We start from the raw sequence: 21,792 nt of genomic DNA on the forward strand, positions 1-21,792 counted from the left end.
GGGGGGGGGCGCCCCGGCCTCCTGCCCCACTCGGTGGGCACCGCCTGGGCCCTCCAGAGGGAACCCAACTCTTTGGAAGACCAGGCGTGGGGACCATGCCAGCCCGTCTGCCACAGGTACACGTCCGGGGTTCGGCCACTGCGCACCCTGGAACTCCGAACTCAGGGGCCAGGCCGGGTCTCCCCCCCTGGGGCGGCGGGTGGGAAGGCGCCCCCTCGCGGCTGGAATTCTGTCCATGTCGGAGCGCAGGGCCTCTGGGGCTGCCTCCTGAGCAGGGAAGGAGGGCCAGTGGAGGCTCCACTGGCTCTTCCTACGTCCCCACTCGAGGGTGCCACTGTCACCAGTGCCACTAGTCCGGCGGATATCAGGGGAATGCTTGGGAAAGAACTGAAGGCATGGCTGATGAGCCGGGAAACTGAGGCAGCCGGATGGAGAACTGGGGGAGGATCAAGGGAAACAAGGAATTCAGAGGAAAGTCTTGAAAAGTGAGGGCTACGAACTATGCTCCCTGCCGCCCAGAGTCTCCTCCTGCCCCAGGTGTCTTCCTGGGCCTTCAGGACCCCCTCTCCTTTAGGCTAGCGGCTTCTTTATTCCCCAGGGGGAGGGGTACACAGAAAGGGGGCTCCCCCTCCCACCCTGTCCCAGAACCAGAGCTAGTCCCTGGCTCCTTTCCTGCCCCTCTGAGTCGGCGCCATCTTTCCTCTCAGGGCCCCACCCAAGGTTGAGCAACTCTTCACCGGAGCTTTGGGAGCTAGAGCTGAGTGCCCTAGCCAGGAGGAAACTTTGGCCCCCTCCCTGCTGAGGGTCCCTCAGGGACCAGCTCTGACTTCTAGGGAAACATTCCCCCAGCGGGGAAGTCTCCAACCCTTGGCTCTGAGGCCCAGCCTGGCCCCTTGGGCGTGTGTGGAGCAGGGCAGCCTCCATCCCACCTAGGAGTCTCAGGGCAGATCCCAAAGAGAACAGAGGCTCCAGGGGATGCCAGTTTGCAGAAGTTACCTGATCCCCACCTGATGCCCAAGAGACAGGCCCAGAAAGGGACTGCAAAGGTCACAGAGCAGTTGGTGGCAAAGTCAAGGCCAGACTTCAGGTCTCCCAACTCTTCATCAGGGATCTTCCCTATTAGTCCCTGATGACAGTAGTGGGTCACCCTTCGCTCTAAAGAGTGGTCAGGAGATGGCAGGGGTGGGGGCAGGGAAAGGACAGCAGGAGCGAGGCATATCTGGATTTGAGGAAATCTGGGGTCTGTCAGAGGAGTCTGCTCCCTCCCCTTTGCTGCCTCAGAACTCTAGATTGGGGTCAGTGGAGATTGGGTCTATGAGGCCAAAGGCGTAGAATGGTTGCCTGGGCAGGAGGCTCCCCTAGAGTCCAGGAGATCTGCCTCCATCACCCTGGCCTCTCCTTGCCATGTGCTTGCTGATGGCTGGTCCCTCCTCCAGCCTCTCGGCCTTCAGCCCAGGCCTACCCTGGGCAGGCCCTGGCGGGGCGGCTGGCTACTATGTGGACCCAGACAGTCTAGCTGTGCCAAGAGCAGAGGTCACAGCCAGCTCCTCCACCCAAGGTTCCTCTAGACCCCAGTGGGGCTCAGACTAAGCTAGTGCCTTTGGGGCTATGGGACAAAGAAGAGGAAGTGAGACAGACGGCCAGGAGGGAGGTGGACAGGCAGACAGAGCAGGCCCCGGGGACCTGGGCATGTGAGGAGACCACTGAGAAGCAAAGCAAGAATGGACTGCTGCTTCCCCACCCCATTGCCAAGGGTTAAGAGGGCCTCCGTTTTCTTTGTCGCAGTTCCCCCACCCAGAACCCGGGAGTTGGGCCCCCTTCAGCAGGACTTCCTCCTGTCCACCACTCAGGCTGCGCATACAGGGGCCAACCTGAGGCGGGGCAGGCAGGACAGCGGGCCTGCTGGCTAAGAGCTCAGTCCCAGGGGTGGGAGATGTCATGACAATGGCAAGGACCTGAGTCTGTGCTAACAGGTGGTGGCTACCTAGTCCCAGGAGGGGGTCCTGAGAGACGCTGGGATGTGGGCTGAGTTGGCCAGTCATTCTAGGGGCTTCTGAACACTCCCTCCCAAGCTTGCCACTCCCAGGACATCAGAAAAGGGGACAGTTGGGGTCCTAAAACTGAACAGAGACTGGGGGTACTGTCCTTGGGTTTTGGGTCAGATGTACAGGAAGACAGGTTCTAGTGGCTGTGTGAGCCCCACCAGGCTCGCTACCGTTGGGGACCACTGGGGGAGGAACAGCCAGATCCCTGGGTGGCTGTGTGCTGCTTGACCTGTCTGTAAAGAACAACCAGCACCAAGAAACTGGGGAAGCGGTCGCAGGCTGGAGCCTGTCCTGTCCCACAGTTCCACAGGCCCTGTCCCCCCGGCGGGGAAATAGATGCCACAGCAGCCAGTGCCCCGACTTGGGGTTTCTAGTTTGAGTGGGAAACCAGCCTTCCTTCTCCCTCGGCTTCATTCCAGATCTTGGGAACCAGGAGGAAAAGGGCTGGTGAAGGTGCAAAGGAGCATTGGGCTGAGGGTGACAGGGGGTGGCAATGCCAGTGAGGGCTGGTGCTGGCATTGTGATTAGCTGGGAGGCTGGGTCTACCTGGCAGGTGGGCTTGGGCCTCAGCCTGGGCAGAGCCTGGCTGGGGTTGGAAGTAGCAGCTGGTGGAGGTGGGCTGGGCTCAGGGCTGCGGTCAGGGCTGGCTGTGGCCCCCGGTTAGTTTCTGTCGGGGTTACATATGGTGCTGCTGAGAACTGGCGACAGCAGGGTCCAGGGTTGGAATCTTTCTCCTTTCTGGCTTGTGCGGCCCCCTCTACGCCCCTTGCCATTTTTCTGATGATTGCTGCTTGCCAGCTGGGCAGGAGCCCAGGTAAAGTTTGGGGTGTCAGAGTGAGCTTAGTGTTGCCAGCCCCCGGGGCCCCTGCTGGCCAAGCTGCTCTGCCGGCAGAACTGTTCTTCCAGGGCAGGTGCCTGCATCCCACCCTCTGCCCGGGCTCTCCTCCTCCCATCCTGAAGGTGTCTCTGACCCTGATAGTCCTGCTTGGCTAGAGGGTCCCTTGGACACAGTTGGGGCAGGGGCGGGGGCCGACAACGGGCTAAGCTGCCGAGGAATGCTGCGGCCAGCTAGGAGGTGCCTGGTATGACCACCCCCTCCCAGCCTCAGGAGCGGCTCAGCCTTCTGCTGCCTGGGGCTGAGGCAGGGGGGGCACCTACTGGGCCAGGGGGCGGGGCGGCTGGAGAGAAGGGCCCTCAGACAGAGGGCCCAGGCTGCCTCCCACAAAGACTACTAGATGGTCAGTCCCCTATGTCTGGGGTTCTATAAATCCTGTACCTTCACCTCAACCCCCTCTGCAGGTACCCCATTGTGCCCTTCTCACCCTGGGGCAGCTAAGCCCTTCCACTCCTGGCCTGAGGCTGGGCACCGCCTCCAGGGCTCCTTCCCTCCATTGGCAGATCCTGGGAACTATAGTAGGGTCCAGAGAAACTTGAGCTTCCTCTACACTTTGTCACCCCTGGATCTCCCCAAGGAGACCATGCCCCATAATGAAGAGGACTCACACCCAGTTCCCCTCAGACCCACCATCCTGGAATCCACCAAATCAGTATTCCAGAATTGAGGGGCCCATCCCTGGCTCCCCCAGGCAGCGTTAGAACAGCGCCTATTTCTCAAGTGCCTCCCTGCCCAGCCCTGGGACAAGGCCCTTCACATCTGTTACTCTGGTGACCGCACACCCCAGCAAAACAGTCACTACCATCCTAGTTTCATAGATGCGGAAACTCAGGCTCAGCTGCCTGAGGTCACACCCAACTAGTGAGCAGCAGGGATGGGGGCTGTGTGTTCCAGCACCTCCAGTCCCGAGGAGCCCGTTCCACCTGCGGACGGCTTCGGTGACGACAATGTTTTCCCCTCCTTGAGCTGACATCTGCGCTGGCTCTGGGCCTACCTCTAACCGGCCCTCGGGGCTGGCCCCTCTCCTCCAGCCCCTCAGAGCTGTGGGGACAGAGATGACAGCTCTCTTAGTTCCTTGGCCTCTCATCTTCTAGTCCCCACAAGGGTCCTACCCCTGGGCCTCCCCTCCAGGGCCCTGCGCTTCGGGCCTCCGAGGGAAACCAGCGGGCGCTCTGACATTCAGTGCGGCTCTGCTGTCCTCCTCACTGCCCCACCCAGGCTGCTGAACGAGAGTGACAAGCGCCCCTTCATTGAGGAGGCTGAGCGGCTCCGCATGCAGCACAAGAAGGACCACCCCGACTACAAGTACCAGCCCCGGCGGCGGAAGAACGGCAAGGCGGCCCAAGGGGAGGCCGAGTGCCCGGGCGGGGAGGCCGAGCAAGGAGGGGCCACGGCCATCCAGGCCCACTACAAGAGCGCCCACCTGGACCACCGGCACCCAGAAGAGGGCTCTCCCATGTCTGAAGGGAACCCTGAGCACCCCTCAGGTGAGCGCGGGGCTGGGAACCAGGGTGCTGATGGCAGGGCTGGGGCTGGCTCAGGGAGGCGGGCAGGGCAGAGCCAGGGGGCATGAGACCCTGAAACTCCCCAGCAGCCCTGGGCTCTGGATGTAGAGGCCAGAGGGAGCTCAGGGGCGTCTGGGGCAGGGGGAGCAAGGTGGCGCTGGCCGGGGCTGATAGGAGAACCTCACTGCTGGGCACAGGGCCAGTCAGGGAGAACCTGAAAGCCGCGGGCGAGAAGGGCTGTGGCAGTGACCAAAGGAGAAGGGCGCACAGGGTCATGTGGGGAGATGGGAGATGGAGGAGTTGCAGCCTCTGGCCCTCCTGCTCTGACGGAGGGACGTGCACGTGATTTGAGCACAGGCCACACATGATACCTTGTTCAGTTCTTCTTAGTGATCATAAGAGGGACATTAATTGAGCACCTACTGTGTGCCAGGCACCATGCTAATTGCCTAACTCATTCAATGATCAAGTTGGCCCTGAACGGCAAGATGAGCACCTACCTGCCGGGGCTCGGGCTCAGCTGTGTGGCAGGTTACTGTCAACAGACACATGAGGAAACAGAGGAGGAACTTGCCGCACAGCTGAGACCTGCACCCAGGCAGTGAGCTCCCTGGGCTCTGCTTGGCACTACAGCTACCTCGCTTCCTTCAGGATGTACAGAAAGTGCCACACTTGAGTCTGGCACACAGGAAGTACTCAGTAAGCAAAGCTCTGCCTGCTGAGTCCTACTTTGTGTCAGGCACTGAAGGGGACTCCAGAGGTACCACCAAGAGAAGGCCACAGTCCCTGGCTTAAGGAGCCCACATTTAGAGGGAGGAACAGGGGTCAAAGCAAGTGAATTATGCTCAGGATGAAACAGGTACACAAGAAGCCCCCTGAGACCCAGGGTGGCAGCATCCATCCGTGTAGCCAGGTCTCCAAAAATATCAAACTACCCACTAGACTGCAGCAGAGAAGGCAGGAGGCAGAGGAGTCAGAGAAGGCAGGAGCTGCTTGCTCTTATCACTGTGTAACCATAAGGAAACTGCTTAAGAGAAGACAGTGGGTCTTCCCACATCCCACAGGAGGACAGCCAGGACTCAAACCCAGGCAGGCGTCTTGAAGGCCAGAACCCTTGGCCAGCACTAGGCACTGCCTGTGGTCTGATGGGGGAGGCCCAGGCCTCCCCTCAAGAAGTTCCTGCTCCCATAAGACCACAAACACATCTCTGAGATGGAAGCCCAGCGCCACCATCTCTCGTGAGTACCCTACTCCTCACCTTCCGAGATTCAGGGACACACGTACACACACACACACACACACACACACACGCACAAGAACATACAGAACCACCTCCCAGAATGAAGCTTGCTGTGGACTTTTTCTCACCCTTCAAGGCCCCATCCAGACACTTCCTCAGTGAGACCTCCCCCAGTTGCCAGGGGGGTGAGCGGCTTCCTCCTCTGGTCTCCCAAGTCCTTGGTACATCCCCTCATCAAAGCACTTCCTGCTCTAGGCACATGCTGGTCTCTGATCTCCCCCAAATTATAAGCCCTTGGAGAGCGGGCCCTGTCTCAGTTCTGTTTGTACCCCCACACCTGGCAAGAGCCTGGTGGATGAGGAAGTGAACAAGGAACAGGGACCAGTGGTCTTGGTCCCCTTCTGCACAGAAGGGAAGGCAGCTCCAGGGCCAGGGGGGCAGTACAGACCTGTGTGTGATGGAGCTGGGCATGCTCAGCAGGCAGGTTCAGGCGAGAAGTGGAGTTGGAGGGGACACAGTGCCATTTGGGGTCCTGGGTGGTGAGAGGCACAGGTGAGTCTGCTAGCGAGATGGTACAGAGCAAAGGGAAGCACCGGTCACCACCTACGAGCAACAGGAGCAGGAAGGGAGCCGTCTTCAGCCACGTGGGAAGAACTTGCCAACAGAGAGGGCTTCCTGTCAGGTGGGTAGGAGGGTGGGAGACAGGACCCAGCAGAAGATCTGAGGATGTAGTCAACAGTTAGAGACCAGGAGGAGACGGAGGCCAACTGGCTGATGAGACATGTAAGCCCCCTGCGTCAGTGGAGGGCAGGCCTGAGCTTCCAGGAGGTTCAGCTGCCTGAGAGTGGCCGTCCAGCCACTGCTGCCACCTGCCTCTGACATATCTTCTCCTTGCCCTTCTGTGTCTCCCTTCATCCCAGGCCAGAGCCACGGCCCACCAACCCCGCCAACCACCCCAAAGACAGAGCTGCAGTCCGGCAAGGCAGACCCCAAGCGGGATGGGCGCTCGATGGGGGAGGGCGGGAAACCTCACATCGACTTCGGCAATGTGGACATCGGCGAGATCAGCCACGAGGTAATGTCCAACATGGAGACCTTTGATGTGGCTGAGTTGGACCAATATCTGCCACCCAATGGGCACCCAGGCCACGTGGGTAGCTACTCAGCAGCTGGCTACGGGTTGGGCAGCGCCCTGGCCGTGGCCAGTGGACACTCCGCCTGGATCTCCAAGCCACCGGGCGTGGCCCTGCCCACGGTCTCACCACCTGGTGTGGATGCCAAAGCCCAGGTGAAGACAGAGACCGCAGGCCCTCAGGGGCCCCCCCACTACGCCGACCAGCCATCCACCTCGCAGATCGCCTACACCTCCCTCAGCCTGCCACACTACGGCTCCGCCTTCCCCTCCATTTCCCGCCCCCAGTTTGACTACTCTGACCATCAGCCCTCAGGACCCTATTATGGCCACTCGGGCCAAGCCTCTGGCCTCTATTCGGCCTTCTCCTACATGGGGCCCTCTCAGCGGCCCCTCTACACGGCCATCTCTGACCCCAGCCCCTCAGGGCCCCAGTCCCACAGCCCCACACACTGGGAGCAGCCAGTATATACGACGCTGTCCCGGCCTTGAACAGGGCCCTGTCACCACCAGCCCCTGCCCAGTCCCTGCTGGGCCCCGAGCCCCTTCCTTCCGCTGTACGCCCTGTTCCTCACCAGTCTCGGGCCTGGTGGTGGCGGCGGAGGATGCTCCAGGGGCTGACAGTGGAGGGAAGGCTGTCTGCCTGCTCCCTGCCCTGATGACCTGCCGCCCCATCCAGGCCCCAGAGGCATGGCCCTGGCTGACAGCCTGGGCAGAGGAGGAGGAGGCTGGCCGATGCCCCTAGACTGAAGGATGAGGCTGCACCTCCCCCAGAAACCCTCTATCCCAGGATCTGAGGAGGGCCGCCACCCCCTGGGAAGGGAAGAAGCATGCAGGGTGGGACAGCACGGGAGGCTGGGCCACTCCTGTTTCCTTCTCATGGACAGCGAGGGCCTACAGGCCCCTGTGCCACTGTGCCTAAGCTAGGCCACCAGGGACTGCATCAGGGCTTAGAGACCCTGGCTGTGTCACTCAGGGGCCGAGGACAGCTTTGAACCGCTTTGTGGGGTGGGGTGGAGCTCAGTGGAAATTCTTACCCCTTCAACGCCCCTTCCCTCCTGAAAACAGGAAGGAACCGGCACAGAGGCCCCCCAGATCCAATTCTGTGCCAATAACCTCGTCTTTGTCTAACTGGGGACAGCCCCTGGTCTCCCTGCCATGAGCTCCCAGGCCTTGACGCCCACCCGAGGTGAGGAGGCAGGGCTCCAGGGAAGGGTTCAGAGACAGTCCCCCAGTCCTCCTCCCTGGCTCCTGGTCAACTCCCTGGGTCCTCTCAGCTGTCCATGGCTTCCCTGGTTTCTGGGGTTGGAGCTGCATAGGCTCAAACCCTGGCTCCAGAAGGAGCCGTGGGGCCAGCACCAGGTGGCTGGCAGCAGGTCTAAGACCCTAAAATCCTGCCCTATACATTTTGCCCTTGCCTTTTGCCCTTGGCCTCCAGTGGTATCTGAATAAAGTACGTAGCTATGCCTGCCCCATTTGTTCCGCAGCCCCCAGTCCACATGTAACACGTTTGCTACCCCCTTATTTATCTCGTAGTCCCCTGTCTGCTCCCCTCTCCTAGCTACTCCAGCCCCTATTAACTCTGCATTAAGCATTCCAAGTAATAAAATTAAAGGTTCCGGTTACCTGCTTAGTGGGTCTGACCTGGCCTGTTTCTTGGTCTCTTGTCCCTTTACCTGGGCTTCCTCAAAGACTCTGAAAGTAGCTAGGAGGAGGGTGTGAGGGGGAGATAACCCAAGAGTCTGGCTGTCCCCTGGGTAGGTGGAGTGGGTGAGGACAGCTGGCCCCCAATGGATGGGACTGGGCGCAGGGGCTAAGACTTCCAAGAGAAGCCTTTCCCCAGGCCAGCTCGACCCCACCCTGCAGGGGCCACTCACTGACCAGGCCCAGCTAGAGCTCACGAGGGCAGCAGCAGCCTCACTGCCCATTCAGCAGGGAAGAGTTTGCAAAAAATTCCAGGGACGGCTGTTTGGAAAGAGGTGGGTTGAGTCTGACTGCAGTCAGGCCTGTCCCTTAGGATGCCTGGATGGCCTTCTGTTGCCACACCCCGACACCTGTCACCTCTGGCAGAGATCATGCAAGCACCAGGGACCATGCCAGGTCCAGCTGAGCCTTCAGAGCAGCAGCCTGTGCCCAAGTCTAAACCAAGGGCATCAGATGTGCAGTCTCCTCCTGTGCTCACTCCCTCGGAGCCCTGTCCTCTGCAGGCCAGGAACCACTCTGGTCCGAGACCCCAGGGAAGGGGACTCTCTTCACCTTCCTGCTCTACTGATGGCAGCTCTGAGGCTTGTAAGTTCTCTATCACCTACTGCGCTGAGTGCTTACGTCATTTGGACCTAGATGACAGTGAGTCCTGTCCTCATCCCTGATTTCTAGATGAGACTGAAGCTTTGGGAGGTTGAAGCTCAGGAGAGCTGGCGTCAGAATCTGAACCCAGCGCTGACTCCAAAGCTTGTGCTCTTCCCCATCATCCCCTCCACCTGCCCGGGGCTAGCAGGCTCTGCTTCCACTTTAAGTGGCGCTTTAAGTCTTCTTCCACTGCTCCAGACTGATCCTCCCTTCCATATGTGGTCTCTACACCCCTGCACCCTTCTCTTGGTCAGGACCTGGGGGAAGGTGGGCTCCAGGAACTAACCCAGTCCTCCCAGGTGGGCAGACCCCATCTGGAAGCTGCACCAAGCTCTTCAGGCCACCTTCCCCAAAATGTTGGCCTCATGAAGTTTGGTAACTGAAACCCCTGCTCTCTCCAACAGTATCTGTTGCAAAGTCACACCACCCAAATTGTATATAAAGTTGTTTTTGGCATTTCATTTTGTCGTAGATAAATGCAGGATTTTATGCTGATCTTTAACAGACTTCATCCTGTTGGATCTGACCCTTTTCCCCACCTATGTTAAGTCTTGGAATGCGGCTCTCCTTCAGAGCATTATGTATCTGCAAACTTGAATATCCTCCTTTAAGTCACTAATAAAGGTCAAAATGAAGAGACGGGGCCCTGCGTACAGCACTAAGTACTGCTGCCCATTCCTTCTGCTCTCCACACTCTCAGGGAAGGACTGTCTAGTCAGCTCTGAAATACCTCCTCACATCACTGCTCCCACGGCGCCCGGTCTTCATCCACCACAGGGCCTGGAGACTGCCCAGCGATGTGCTAAAATCGAGATTCACTGATAGGTGGCATTCCCTAGACCCGTGAGGCCAGAAACCACTGGAAAAAAAGAAACTGATGTGACAGGATTGACCTTAGATACTATCCTGTAGTTCAGTGGTAGAGCACTTGCCTACGTATGCAAGGCCCCGGGTCCATCCTGGTTCTGGGGGAAAAAAAAAAAAGGAAAAGAAAAAAGAACCCTAGGCCAGCCCCCGGATTCCTGCAGCGTGATCTGAGGGCTCAGGCGTGTGACCATCCATTCTAGAATTCTGTCAGGTACCCTTCGGGACTAAACTTAGATGCTCATTTTAAAACTCAACCCTTCCCCTTTATTCAAAGATAGGACACTTGTCCATTTCCAGTCTTCACGGCTCCTGATCTTGGTGGGGGTTGTGGATATGGAGCTGGAGGAGCACATGGAGAGGCTGACACCATCCCCAGGACCCTGAGCCTTGGGAGACTGGCTGGGAAATGACCAGAGTTGTGGGAGGGTAATGACTCACAAAAGCCAAAAGACCTGACTGTACACAGCCCATAGACCAAAGGCTCTGGGCATGTTTGGGCCTTGGAATGGCAGGAGCTCCCTCTGTAAGGAGAGCAGGATCCAGGTGTTTCTGGCAAGGATGTGCTCAAATCCCAAGAAAGTACAGAGCCAATAGTGGCGGCAGGTGACTTCATACTCCAGAAGTCAAACCTTGGCCCGGCCAGCGGAATAACAAGGGTCTCCTCAAAGAAGAGAATGGGAAGGGGGAGGGGGAGGAAAGAGAAAACACCCTTTCCTCCCACTTCCTTTAGCCCTTTCCCCAAAGGGTTAACTCTCCTCCTCTCCCGCCCAAACCTCATCTCCCTTTAATCACATCTGATACTGAGCGGCCCAGCAGGGAACAAAGAGACCATTTAGAGAAATGGGGCCAAGAAAGTGACCCCCGCGCACTCCGGGGCGGCCGCCTGGATGCCGGCACAAAGGCGGCATTTCAGAGCTGAAATTTCAGCACCCAACTTGATTAAAGGATTCCATGGGCTTGGAGGAGGGTGGCAGGGGTGCGAAGTCCACCCTCCCTGAGTTAACCCTTCTCCAGAGCAGAAAACATCCCGCCCACACTTGCGGTCACCCATCCTTCCAACCTGGGCGCAATAGTGGGGGCCCTGCCTCTTACAGAGGTGAGGGAGCCGGGCTCCTCCTCTTCCGGGAAGACAGCTGGCAGTAGAAGGGAGGCTGGGCTGGAAGCTTCAGGGACCCGATCTCCCCTCCTGCCTACTCCTGTCTGTGTGGGTGTGCTGTACCCTTTCTCCTTACTCCCAGAACTGGGGAGCCAGGTGACGGGGCCTCCGGGCCAGGGTGAGCACCGGGGAGAAGAGCAGCAGCCCCGCTGGTACCTAGGCCAAGGAAGGGATGCCCCAGCTCCAGCTGAAGCCATCCCTGCGCAGGCCCGAGGACCAGGAGCCCCCCAGAGGGAAGGGCATCTTACAGCAGCGGAAGGGCAGGGCACAGGTGTGGCAGGTCAGAGATGCGCCACGAAGGGCAGTGGCCTGAGAAGTAGGACAGAGTGGGGAGGATGAACAGGTGCTCGGCCCTTGCTCCAGCTGCTGACTTGCCCTGCGGGGCTGCGCGGGAGGGTGGAGAGCCGCAACCCCAAGCTTCCTGCTGGGGCGCTCTCCTGAAAGGGGATCCGGGGATCCGACCTCGATAAGAGCTCCAGGCAGGTCCTTAGGAAACAATGGGTGGCTTGATGAGACCTGCTCTGTGATACTCCTGAGAAGGGAGAAGCCCCTGCAGCCAGTCCCCACTGGAAAGGAAATTGGGGGTTTCCCTGGCAACCAGCTCCCTGGGCACAAAGACTCGTCTGTCTCTGGGAAGGCAGCTGAGGTATCTCCCCTGCAGCCGCCTTTGCTCTGGTGAACTGGGAGATGGAGGGAGGGATGTGGGGGAGCCACAGGGGCCAAGGGCTGACAGTCCCAGGGCCACTGGTAAGTGCTGAGTGTGCGCTCCCGGTAGCAGGGTGGGAATGGGGAAGAAGCACGAGGTGGCATCACACAGCTAGAGGAGCGGGGCGGGAGGTGGAACAGTTTATTATTTACACGTATAAAATGGGAACAGAAACGGGGTGTGGCCAGGTCAGGAGGCTCCAGCTCAGTCGGTGATGATGAGCTCGTCCACCCCCCAGTCTTCATAGCTCCCATCGGGCAGGTAGCGGCGAATGATGATGGGGATCTTTCGGGCCCTGTGGCAGGGGAGAAGTCACAGTACATGAGAGATGGTGACTCCAGCGCTGCAGCAGAAGGAACAGTGTCGAGGTCCATGTCTCAGTGACGCCCTCCTCTCAGCTGGTCCCCTCTTCCCTCTCCCTCCTCCCTCCTGGTAGGCTGACTCTGAATGGACCCCGGATCCTGGGAACAAGCACCAACTGCCCCGCCAGGGAAGCCTGAGAGGGGCCTGCCTGGGCGACTTACTTGAGCTCCTTCATGGCGATGAGCAAGGGGTCTGTCTCCCCCTCCAGCTCCACCATCACGGGGGCACACATCCTACAGGCACAGGACAGGTGTCGGGAGAGATGGCAGGCACAGGGGGAAGGGCCCAGCGGGCAGCAAGGGCGGGACCAGCATCCTGGCCCTCACCTAGCAAGGTCACTTTCTAGGTAGGCAGGTGCGGTGGGGAGTGGCGGACAGGGCACTGCCAGAGGCTGCCCACTGAGGGAAGAGAACGGGACTCAGCAGATGGACTCCAAGGTACACATGTAAATGGTCCACAGGCAAGTCACTTAACTTCCCTCCAGATCTCAGTATCCCCACTGCAAGACGAAGGAAATGACCCCCGCCTGGGTGAGGGCTCACTACGCACCAGCTGCTGCTGCCCGCTCCTTTCACATACTATCTCATGGGAGGTGAGCACTATTTTGATTTTCATTTTACTGACAGTGAAACTGAGGCACAGAGAGGACAGTAACTTGCCCAAGTTCACACAGCCAGGAAGTGGCAGAGCCAACATTTGAGCCCCACATGCTCTCCATGTAATAAGCTCAAGACCTAAAACTTAAGGTGTTATAAATGTGACAAGTGTGAGCTTTTATTACTAGGCCACATGACAATCATCATGTCAGTCCCCCACCAAGAAATTTGCCTGCTCCTACTGCAGACCCCAGTTCTGCGGCCATGGCAGAAAATGCCACCCAGAAGTGCACTCTATCCTGACCACCCCAGCCAGCACCACGGCCCTGCCTCTGTGCCCGGCCCCGTTTTCCTGCTCTAGCATTCCCCGCTCTTCAGCTTGGCTCCTCCCAGCCTCCACAGACACTCATCCGCTCCCAGCCTGTCTGGACTCCCCATGGCCACTAGGCCAGAAGTCAGTCTATTCCCTGTTAACTTTTCAAGCCCTTCTTAGGCCACTTCCCCAAGTTTGCCCCACGTTCAAGCCATACCAACTACTACAGTTCCCTGGTGCTATGGCTTGAAAGTGTCCCCCAAATTCATATGTCAATGGTATCTAGAGGTGGAACCTTTAGAAGGTAGTTAGTGTTAGATGAAGTCATGAGGGTGGGCCCCATGATGGATGGCATTAGTGACTTTACAAGAGAAAAGAGGGCTGGGGCTCTGGCTCAGCTGGTATAGTGCTTGACTCGCATGCACAAGGCCCTGGGTTCAGTCCCCAGCACCACAAAAAAATGAAATAAATAAGAGGAAGAGCCCTGAGCTAGCCAGCACACTAGCTGTCCCACCACAGGACGCCCTCCGCCAGGTGAGGATGCAGCACAAGGCCCGCCCAATGTGGAGCCATGCTCTGGGACCTCCCTGCCTCCACAGCTGCGAGCCAAATGACCAGCAGACCACAGTTAAGGCCCCTGGACATTCACACTGTTTCTGTTCTGAGCCCTCCTCAAGCCCCTTCTCTGCATGCCAACATGGGAGCCAGCACACCTCCTGGAAATGCCCACTGCACCTCCAGCACCCCACTCAGTGCACACGTGCTTCTCTCTTCTCGCTGGAGCACTGTCCACAACAGACCGTGAGCGGCTGGTGGCCCAGGACTCGTGATTCCCCACAGGGAGGACGGGACAGGCCCCAGTTACTGCCTGGCCCAGAGCACAGGCTCCAAACACAAACAGGGGAAAACTGAGTCTAGGCTACTGCCTCTTCCAGGAAGTCCATCTTAATTATTCCAGCTTGAATTGACACTAATGGATCCAGAATTACTAGGAGAGCATGCTAAAAATACAGGCTCCAGGGTCCTTCTCCAGACCCTCTGAACAGGATCTCTCATAAAGGGGTCTGAGAATCTGCATTCACAAAGATACCCAAATTACTCTGATAATCAGCCCGCCAATTACTAATTTTATCATTAAACATTCTGATTTCTGTTACTTTCAAAAGCTTAAATATTTCTCAAGGACAGAAACCAAGCTTAACTTTCCTTATATTCCTTATTTAGCCAGGGGCAGGAAGCGAGCCTAAAACCCCAGCTACTGGAGAGGCCAAAGCAGGAGGATTGCAAGTTCCAGGACACCCTGGGAAACTTACCAAGGCACTCTTCAAAATAAAAAATAAAAAGGGCTGGGTATGTGGCTCAGTAGGAGCATGTCCTTAGCATGAGTGAGGCTCTGGGTTCAATCCCTAATACCAAGAAAAAAAAATTCAACAAATGTCTCCAAAATATAAAGCTTTAAAGAATGTAGCAAAATGCTTGTCCTGACCTTCCTGTACCTTCTCCCTTTCAAGATATGAATAACTCAAGTCCATTCATTATCCAGTGCCCACCATAAGCCCACAATTTGCAAACTAGGGTGGACCCGTAAGTAATCTATATCTCACTGCAGCCTCCGCATACACACATGTCCCCTGTTTAGGAAGAGAGTATGAGCAACTTCACCAGCCACCAGGTGGTGCTAATGAACCAAATGGAAACTTCAGCACCTGAGTGCAAGGTCACAAGCCTGTCTGTCCAAGGGCACCAGATGGTGTCTTATCCCTTAACTGCAAGGAGCAACACAGAGTGCTCCATGCTGGACCATGCCTTGCTCCCAAAGAAAACCAAGACACTCGGACTTGGGAGTGATCTAGACGTTGGCTTCAACACTTTGAAGTGCTCCACACTGCCCACCAGATGAATGCCAGTGTCACTTGGGCTCTAGGGCATCTTTTACAGTGTTGTGCCCAGGCCACCCGCCGCCAGAACCCATAGCCACCTGTCTCTAACTGGACCTTTACTTGTGCCACTTCCTGCACCTGGGGTACCCACAAACCCACCTCCCTTTATCCATCCCTGCAGAAATGGGCATGCACCCTAAACCCTTCAAGGGCCCCCCCTCTCCTTTTCTGTACCCCTTCTAAAGTACCACCCATTTCTGCCCTGGGTTCTGCCTAGGTCCTCGCACAGGTCCAGCTCTCCTGCAGAAACACCCAGCAGGCTGGAAGTCACATCCTTAACATCTTCACCTCCCTGACAGGCGCTGGCAGTTTCTCAGTGTCGAAGAGCTGACTGCACATCTTTAGTGTCTATTTGTTTGAAAAAAATTAGGAAATATTCTTCCTGCTAGTTCATTTTAGCCTGGAGGAGTATGCCCTGCAGAGCAGCTTCCACAAGGGAAATGGATCCGTGCTTCCCTTGGGGCGGCCACCAGCCACCCAGGGCTGCTAACTACCTGGTAATGTGGCCAGTGAGACAGAAACCAAACTTCTTATTTTATTTTACTAAACTTAAATGGCCACATGGAACTAGAGGCTACCATAATTGGTAGTGCAGGCCTGGAGGATCTGATCCCAATGGAACCAAAAGATATTGCACTGAATGTACGTTTCTCATCTCACTTAGAAAATCAAGCAGTGCGACTAGCCTGGTAGGGGGGCTTTTGCTGAGAAACAGGTAAGAATATTGCGTTCCCCTAAAAACCTTTATCAATGTAGACAGGGAGGTCACAGGTGGTCACCGGACTGGAGGAAAGAAAAGTCCAGTGCTAGGGGCTGGGGTTGTGGCTCAGTGGTAGAATGCTCGTCTAGCATGCATGAGGCACTGGGTTCAATCCTCAGCACCACATAAAAATAAAATAAAGATATTGCTTAAAAAAAAAATGTCTAGCGCTAGACAGCATCGCCACTCCTCAGCACACAGGCCCTGCTTTGCCTCCTGGCCTGATTCCTTCCTTGAGTCCCCCCTCCTCCAGACTCCCACAACCCCCTGCACTAGCCTGTCAGAAGCTTGGCGTAGGGATTCCTTTCCTTTTCTCACATATCCCAGTGCATGACATTAGAGTACCACTAACACTACTGACCTCGCGCTGTCCCCTCCCTTACTCATGCCCAGGTAAGCCTGGGGAAAAAGGCCTGTGCCCAGCCTCTTCAAGAGGCCTGCTTGCTCAAAGACACCTGCCAGCAGAAGATGCCACTGGTCTGTTCTCCATGTGGCTGAGACATCAGAGGCACAGGGAGGCCTGCACCGCTGTGCTCATTAGGTCACAGCCTGCTCTCCACCCAGCTACTGACTCTCCTTGGATCTTGTTCTTCTAAACTTGGGAAAGAAGGAAAGGCAGCTAACTGTCAAGTCCCTAAAGCCCGTCACTATTCTGGGCTATGATCTCCCTTGAATAAAGAACCAGTTAAATGCACAGGCCCTGGGTCTGAGCCCCAACACCAGGCAGGGAAAAAAAGGACCTGCTAAGTCCCAAGGGTGCTGGGGCAGCCCTCCTGACTACTGGTACACAATCAATCGTCTAGGGCTCTGAATTCACACTCTTGTTTTGCTTCACAACCTAACAGACATCCTCTAGCTGTTGTTCATTATTTTCCTCCTACAATGTTATTTGACTTCTCAGTTACTTCTCATGCTCTCCTATTGGATTACAGCTTCTGAGGGATGAGTCCAGCACAATGCCTGGCATGCAGGGGCAGCACTACTTTTGTTCAGATCTGAAAGCAGGGAGGGTTTGTTTCCGAGTGCCAGGCTGGGCAGGATCGATAGCAGGACCACTCACTGTGGCCCACCTGATGGAGAAGACAGTGAAGGGGCCACACTTACGCAATCTGAAGAGCTCGGGTGCCCAGCACTCGGGCTCGCTCATACTTGGTCATGTATGGGGTGGTGATTCGCTTCTGGTTGGCCTGCGGTCGCTCCCCAGAAGGAAGGATCTCGACGTTCTCCTGGCCCTCCTGGACACCAAGACAAAAAAGGAAAACTTCAGGGTACCTTCCTTGAGTGGGGGGAGGGTGAATGATGACCAACACCATTAATGCTTACTGGATGCCAAGGGCCATGCTACTGCTAGTACCTCGTTAATCTCCATACCAACCTTATGAGGTAGGAATTACAGTCCCCATTCCAGAGGTCTAGAGAGTCAGCTAACATTGCCAAAATTTCAGACCCAGTAATAAAGAAGAGGAATTATAAGTGGTATTCCAAAGCCCAGTTCCTCAACCAAAAGGGAGTGAAACAAAAAACTTCTAGGACCAGATGGGCTGGTCCCAGATTGGTTGCCCTATAAGAAGTCCATAAGCACACCCTAAGCAGAAAGCTAGGCAAAAACACCTCTCTTTCAGATAGGGACACTGAGCCAGTGGGTCAAGTCAGGGTGGCGCAGGAAGAGTCATACATTCACACACTGAAGAGCTACTGATGATTGGGCAAGGTGGTGCATGCCCATAATCCCAGCAACTCGGGAGGCGGAGACAACAGGATCTGAGGCCAGCCTCATCCATTTAGTGAAGCCCTAAGCAACTCAGTGAGACCCTATACCAAAATAAAAGAGAAAAATGGCTGGGGATGTAGTGAGTGGTAAAGCACCCCTGGGTTCAATCCCCAGTGCTGAGAGCCACAGCCGAGTGATACATGGCATTTTTGCCAGAACGGAGTAGTTGAGAGGTGAGAAGTGACGCCAGCAAGCCATTGAGATGATGATGGTTATGTTAGGCTGTGTATTCAATTGTATATTAGACCCCTGCTATCCACCTCGGGAGTTCCTCGCCCGCTGGAGTTCTCGCAGGGATTCCTGGAGAGTTCGTGTTGGTTGGGGAAGTGCCGGAAGTGCCAGAGGAGGGATTTCCGGTTGGCGGTGTTCCTGGGAGGGCAGTGTGGGTGGTGTTCCTGGAAGTTCGAATAATAAAGGAGTTCCTGTTTTGAACCTAAAGTGCCTCGTGGCAGCTGGGGTATTTTGTGCCCAGCCAGACTGCGGCACCCCAGTACCAAAAATAAAAAAATTTTAAATGAACAGATAAAAGGAAAGCTCTGTGTACTCTGTTGAGAACATGATATAGGGCCAAGAGCAGAAGCAGAGAGACCACTGAGGGGCCCAGTAGTGATCAATCCCACAGGCAGATAAAAACATGATGGTAACAGGACAGCAAGCAGAGCAGCACTAGGCGAGACACGGGCAGGGTGGCCGGCCACAGTCTCCTGCCAGGAAGCAAATGAAGAGTGACATTTTAGCCAGGCTAAGGCACCAAGAGTGGAGAGACAGGCAGGACAGAGCACATCTAGGAAACACAATCAAAAGAACAGGGACAGAAAGGGGACCAAAGGGTAGAGAAAGCTTCTGACTCAAGTGAACAGATGGGTACCTGAGAGTGTCGGGCAGAGAAAGAAAACACAAACAGAAGGGCTTCGGCTTCCAGCCTGAAAAAAAATTGAGGGATCTCTCTCCAGGAGACATGCAGCTCTTCTCTCTCCCTCAATCTTACAGGAAAGAAATTTTTTTATCCTCAAAACTGGCAATCCATCCATCTAGCTGCTCCAGTCGGAAAACTGGGAGGCATCTGACTTTCTCAGCTTCAGATCCAACTCACTAAAATCTCTCTTCTGCCTTCTCATCACTTACTCTACCAGCACCCACATCTAATCCCTGGGCCACTCACCTGGAGGTCCCTGATTGGTCTTTCTCTCTTGTCCCTAACACACTCCTTACTCTTGGAATTTTTGTTTTGTTTTTTGTTTATTTATCTGGGTACAGGGATTGAACCCAGGGCCTCATGTGTGTCAGGCAAGCACTCTACCACTAAGCCACATCCCCAGCCCCACTTCTCACTCTTCTTGAAGTCAGAATGTTGCATTCCCCTTTTTTTTTTTTTTTTGGTACTAGGGATTAAACTCAGAGGCATTCGACCACTGAGCCACATCCCCAGCCCTATTTTGTATTTTTAAATATTCAGAGACAGGGTCTCACTGAGTTACTTAGCACCTCGCTCTTGAATTTATGATCCTCCTGCCTCAACCTTCTGAGCTGCTGGGATTACATGTGTGAGCTACCACACCCAGCCCAGAATGTTGCATTCTAAAATAAAAACTGGATCGTGCCAGTCCTAGCTCAAAACTTGGCTTCCTACTGGCATTAGGCTCCAAAATCCTGCCTGATCTTGGCCCTGCTTACCTATGCAGCCTTATCCCAGGCCACTTGCCCTCATGCTCCCTATAGACACCCAACTTGCACAGCACCTATCAGATAATAAATATTCAGCACATTTGTGAATAAATGACAGCGATGTTTCAACTATTAGTTTGGGGCTATAGACCAAATGGGCCCCACAGGATCGCTCTGCTACCCAGGACTGAAACACTTCAACTGGGAATGACTATGGCAGTATCCTGGACCACAAAGAAGAGTAAGAACAATTAGACAATTATCACCTGCCTTGCCATCTGGCAGCTGAGCTGCAGAGGTAGGAGCCTAAGGCTGAATACTCACCTCCTCAGCATTCTCCAAGTCATCTAGCCCTTCATCCTCCTCCACATCATCAAAGTCATCACCATCGAAACTATTCAGGAAAAGAGATCAGTCACTTAGAGCCTTATCAGAATCAAAGAAGCAGAGCCAGGGACTGAGGTGCACATCTGTAATCCCAGTGGCTCGGGAAGCTGAGGCAGGAGATTCACAGGTTTGAAGCAAACCTCAGCAACTTAAGACTGTAAGCAACCTAGTAAGACCCTGTCTCAAAAAAAAAAAAAAGAAGGCTGGGGATGATGGGCTCAGTGGTTAAGCACCACTGTGTTCAATCCCTGGTACCATAAAAAAAAAAAAAAAGTCAAAGAGTCAGAGATCTGAATATCTTAGCTGATCTGTAGGTGGCATTTGATAACTATCTACTTGATGATCAAATCAAACTTTTGTCTCATTTTACTCCTTCAATCTTACCCCATGGGTCCCTCAAATTTTGCTAAGACTCCTTCATCATCACTGTTTCCTTCTCTACTGAATTACATTTAAACATAGTTATTTCCTCATCTTTTTTTTTTTTTTTGGACCTGGAATTGAACCCAGGTGCAACCCCTGGGCCACATTCCCAGCCTTTTTTTTTTTTTAAATATCTTATTTAGAGACAGGGTCTTGCTAAGTTGCTGAGGCTGTCTTTGATTTTGTGATCCTCCTGTTTCAGCCTCCCAAGTCACTGGGATTATAGGCATACGACACTGCACCCAGCTATATCCCCATCTTAAAAAAACAAAACAAAACAAAAAACTTATTTGAAACTGGGGAATACAGTTCAGTGGTAGTGTGTACAGCATGCATGAAGCCCTGGGGTTCCATCCCGAATACCAAAACAAAACAAACAAAATCCCCAAAATCCCACAACAAACCCAACAACAAAACCCACCTTTCTTTTCTTTTTCCTCCCTTCCACAATCCTAATTCCAAGTGCTCTCTTGGTGCAAAATCTGTGACAAAGCTGTCCAACTTCACTATCCCCAATTTCTCTCTCTCTCCCTTCTATCATAATCTTACTACAAGCTGGTCGTAGTGGTATATGCCTATGATCCTAGAGACTTGGGAGACTGAAACAGGAGGATCACAGACTTGAGGCCAGGCTCAACTCAGAAGAACCTTGGTAATTTAGTGAGGTTCTGTCTCAAATTAAAAAAGGAGTTGGGGGCTGGGGTTGTGGCTCAGAGGTAGAGTGCTCACTTAGCATGTGTGAGGCACTGGGTTCAAATCCTCAGCACCACATAAAATAAAGATATTGCGTCCACCTATAACTAAAAGATAAATACTTTTTTTTAAAAAAAGGAGTGGGGATGTGGCTTAGCAGTAGAGCCCCTGGGATCCATCCTCAGTATCAATTCCTCCCCCGCCTCCACCCGCAGGGTGCGGTGGCGCACGCCTATCATCCCAGGGGCTTGGGAGGCTGGGGCAGGAGGATCGTGAGTTCAAAGCCAGCCTCAGCAATGGCGAGGTGCTAAGCAACTCGATGAGACCCTGTCTCTAAATAAAATACAAAATAGGGCTGGGGATGTGGGTCGGTGGTCAAGTGCCCCTGAGTTCAATCCCCGGTACCAAAAAAATCCAGAATTTAAACCCACTTCTCACTACCTCTGCTACATCACCCGGTCCCTACGCACACACCATCCTCTGGAGGCCTCTCATTTGCTATTTCCACTGCTACGACCCCGCAGGGTCTGCCTATGGGTCTGTCCCTCTTCCAGAAAGGGAGCGCCTGGAGAGCGGGGGTCCACTTAATTCATCTCAATATATTAATTCCACCCACGACACAGTGGTGCACTGCTCGGTGCAGTCTGCTGGAACTCAGCTTTCCCGCTGCTCCACTCCGTCGCTGCCCAGCTTCGGGCTGGTGCACGCTCCAGTGCCGGCCCCTCGACACACCGCGCGATGCCAGGTTCCCCACCCGCCTTCGTCCAGGCCCCGCCTCACCCGTCCCTCCCGAGGTTCCAGCGAAGGCCGTTCCACTCCCGCACTCACTTGTCCTCGTTGTCTGACATGACGCCCTTTGCTTCAGTAACCCGGTCCCCCTGTCCTGACCCGCGCGCAGAGCCACAGGGAGCGACCCTCCGCCCAGCGTGTTACCCGCGTATCCTGCGCCTGCGCCTGCGCCGTGACCCTGAGGAAACCACTTCCGG

The 21,792-nt window shown here is 55.2% G+C and overlaps 2 protein-coding genes across 4 annotated transcripts; one reads left to right on the forward strand and one right to left on the reverse strand.

Moving 5' to 3' along the window:
• Positions 1 to 3,940: 3,940 nt before the first annotated feature.
• Sox10 (SRY-box transcription factor 10) lies at positions 3,941 to 8,450 on the forward strand (the record flags this gene model as incomplete). The annotated part of the gene is made up of 2 exons (XM_015482559.2): positions 3,941 to 4,427; positions 6,606 to 8,450. Coding segments are annotated over 2 exons (1,191 nt in total), but the record flags the coding sequence as incomplete, so codon positions are not given.
• Positions 8,451 to 12,023: 3,573 nt separating this feature from the next.
• On the reverse strand, positions 12,024 to 21,787 carry Polr2f (RNA polymerase II, I and III subunit F). 3 transcript variants are annotated; one of them, XM_015482721.2, is made up of 5 exons: positions 21,635 to 21,787; positions 19,628 to 19,697; positions 16,972 to 17,102; positions 12,420 to 12,491; positions 12,024 to 12,190 (listed from the first exon to the last, which is right to left on the reverse strand). In XM_015482721.2, exons 1-5 carry the CDS (start codon positions 21,652 to 21,654, stop codon positions 12,100 to 12,102), a joined length of 384 nt encoding a protein of 127 aa, XP_015338207.1. In that variant the 5' UTR covers positions 21,655 to 21,787; the 3' UTR covers positions 12,024 to 12,099. The 3 variants fall into 3 exon arrangements, with proteins under 3 accessions (XP_015338207.1, XP_048657570.1, XP_048657572.1); XM_048801613.1 differs by having other exon boundaries at positions 12,024 to 12,238; XM_048801615.1 differs by lacking the exon at positions 12,420 to 12,491.
• Between the last annotated feature and the right edge of the window lie 5 nt (positions 21,788 to 21,792).

The sequence above is a fragment of the Marmota marmota genome, unplaced genomic scaffold (genome assembly GCF_001458135.2).
Source record: "Marmota marmota marmota unplaced genomic scaffold, marMar, whole genome shotgun sequence".
Classification (NCBI taxonomy): domain Eukaryota; kingdom Metazoa; phylum Chordata; class Mammalia; order Rodentia; family Sciuridae; genus Marmota; species Marmota marmota.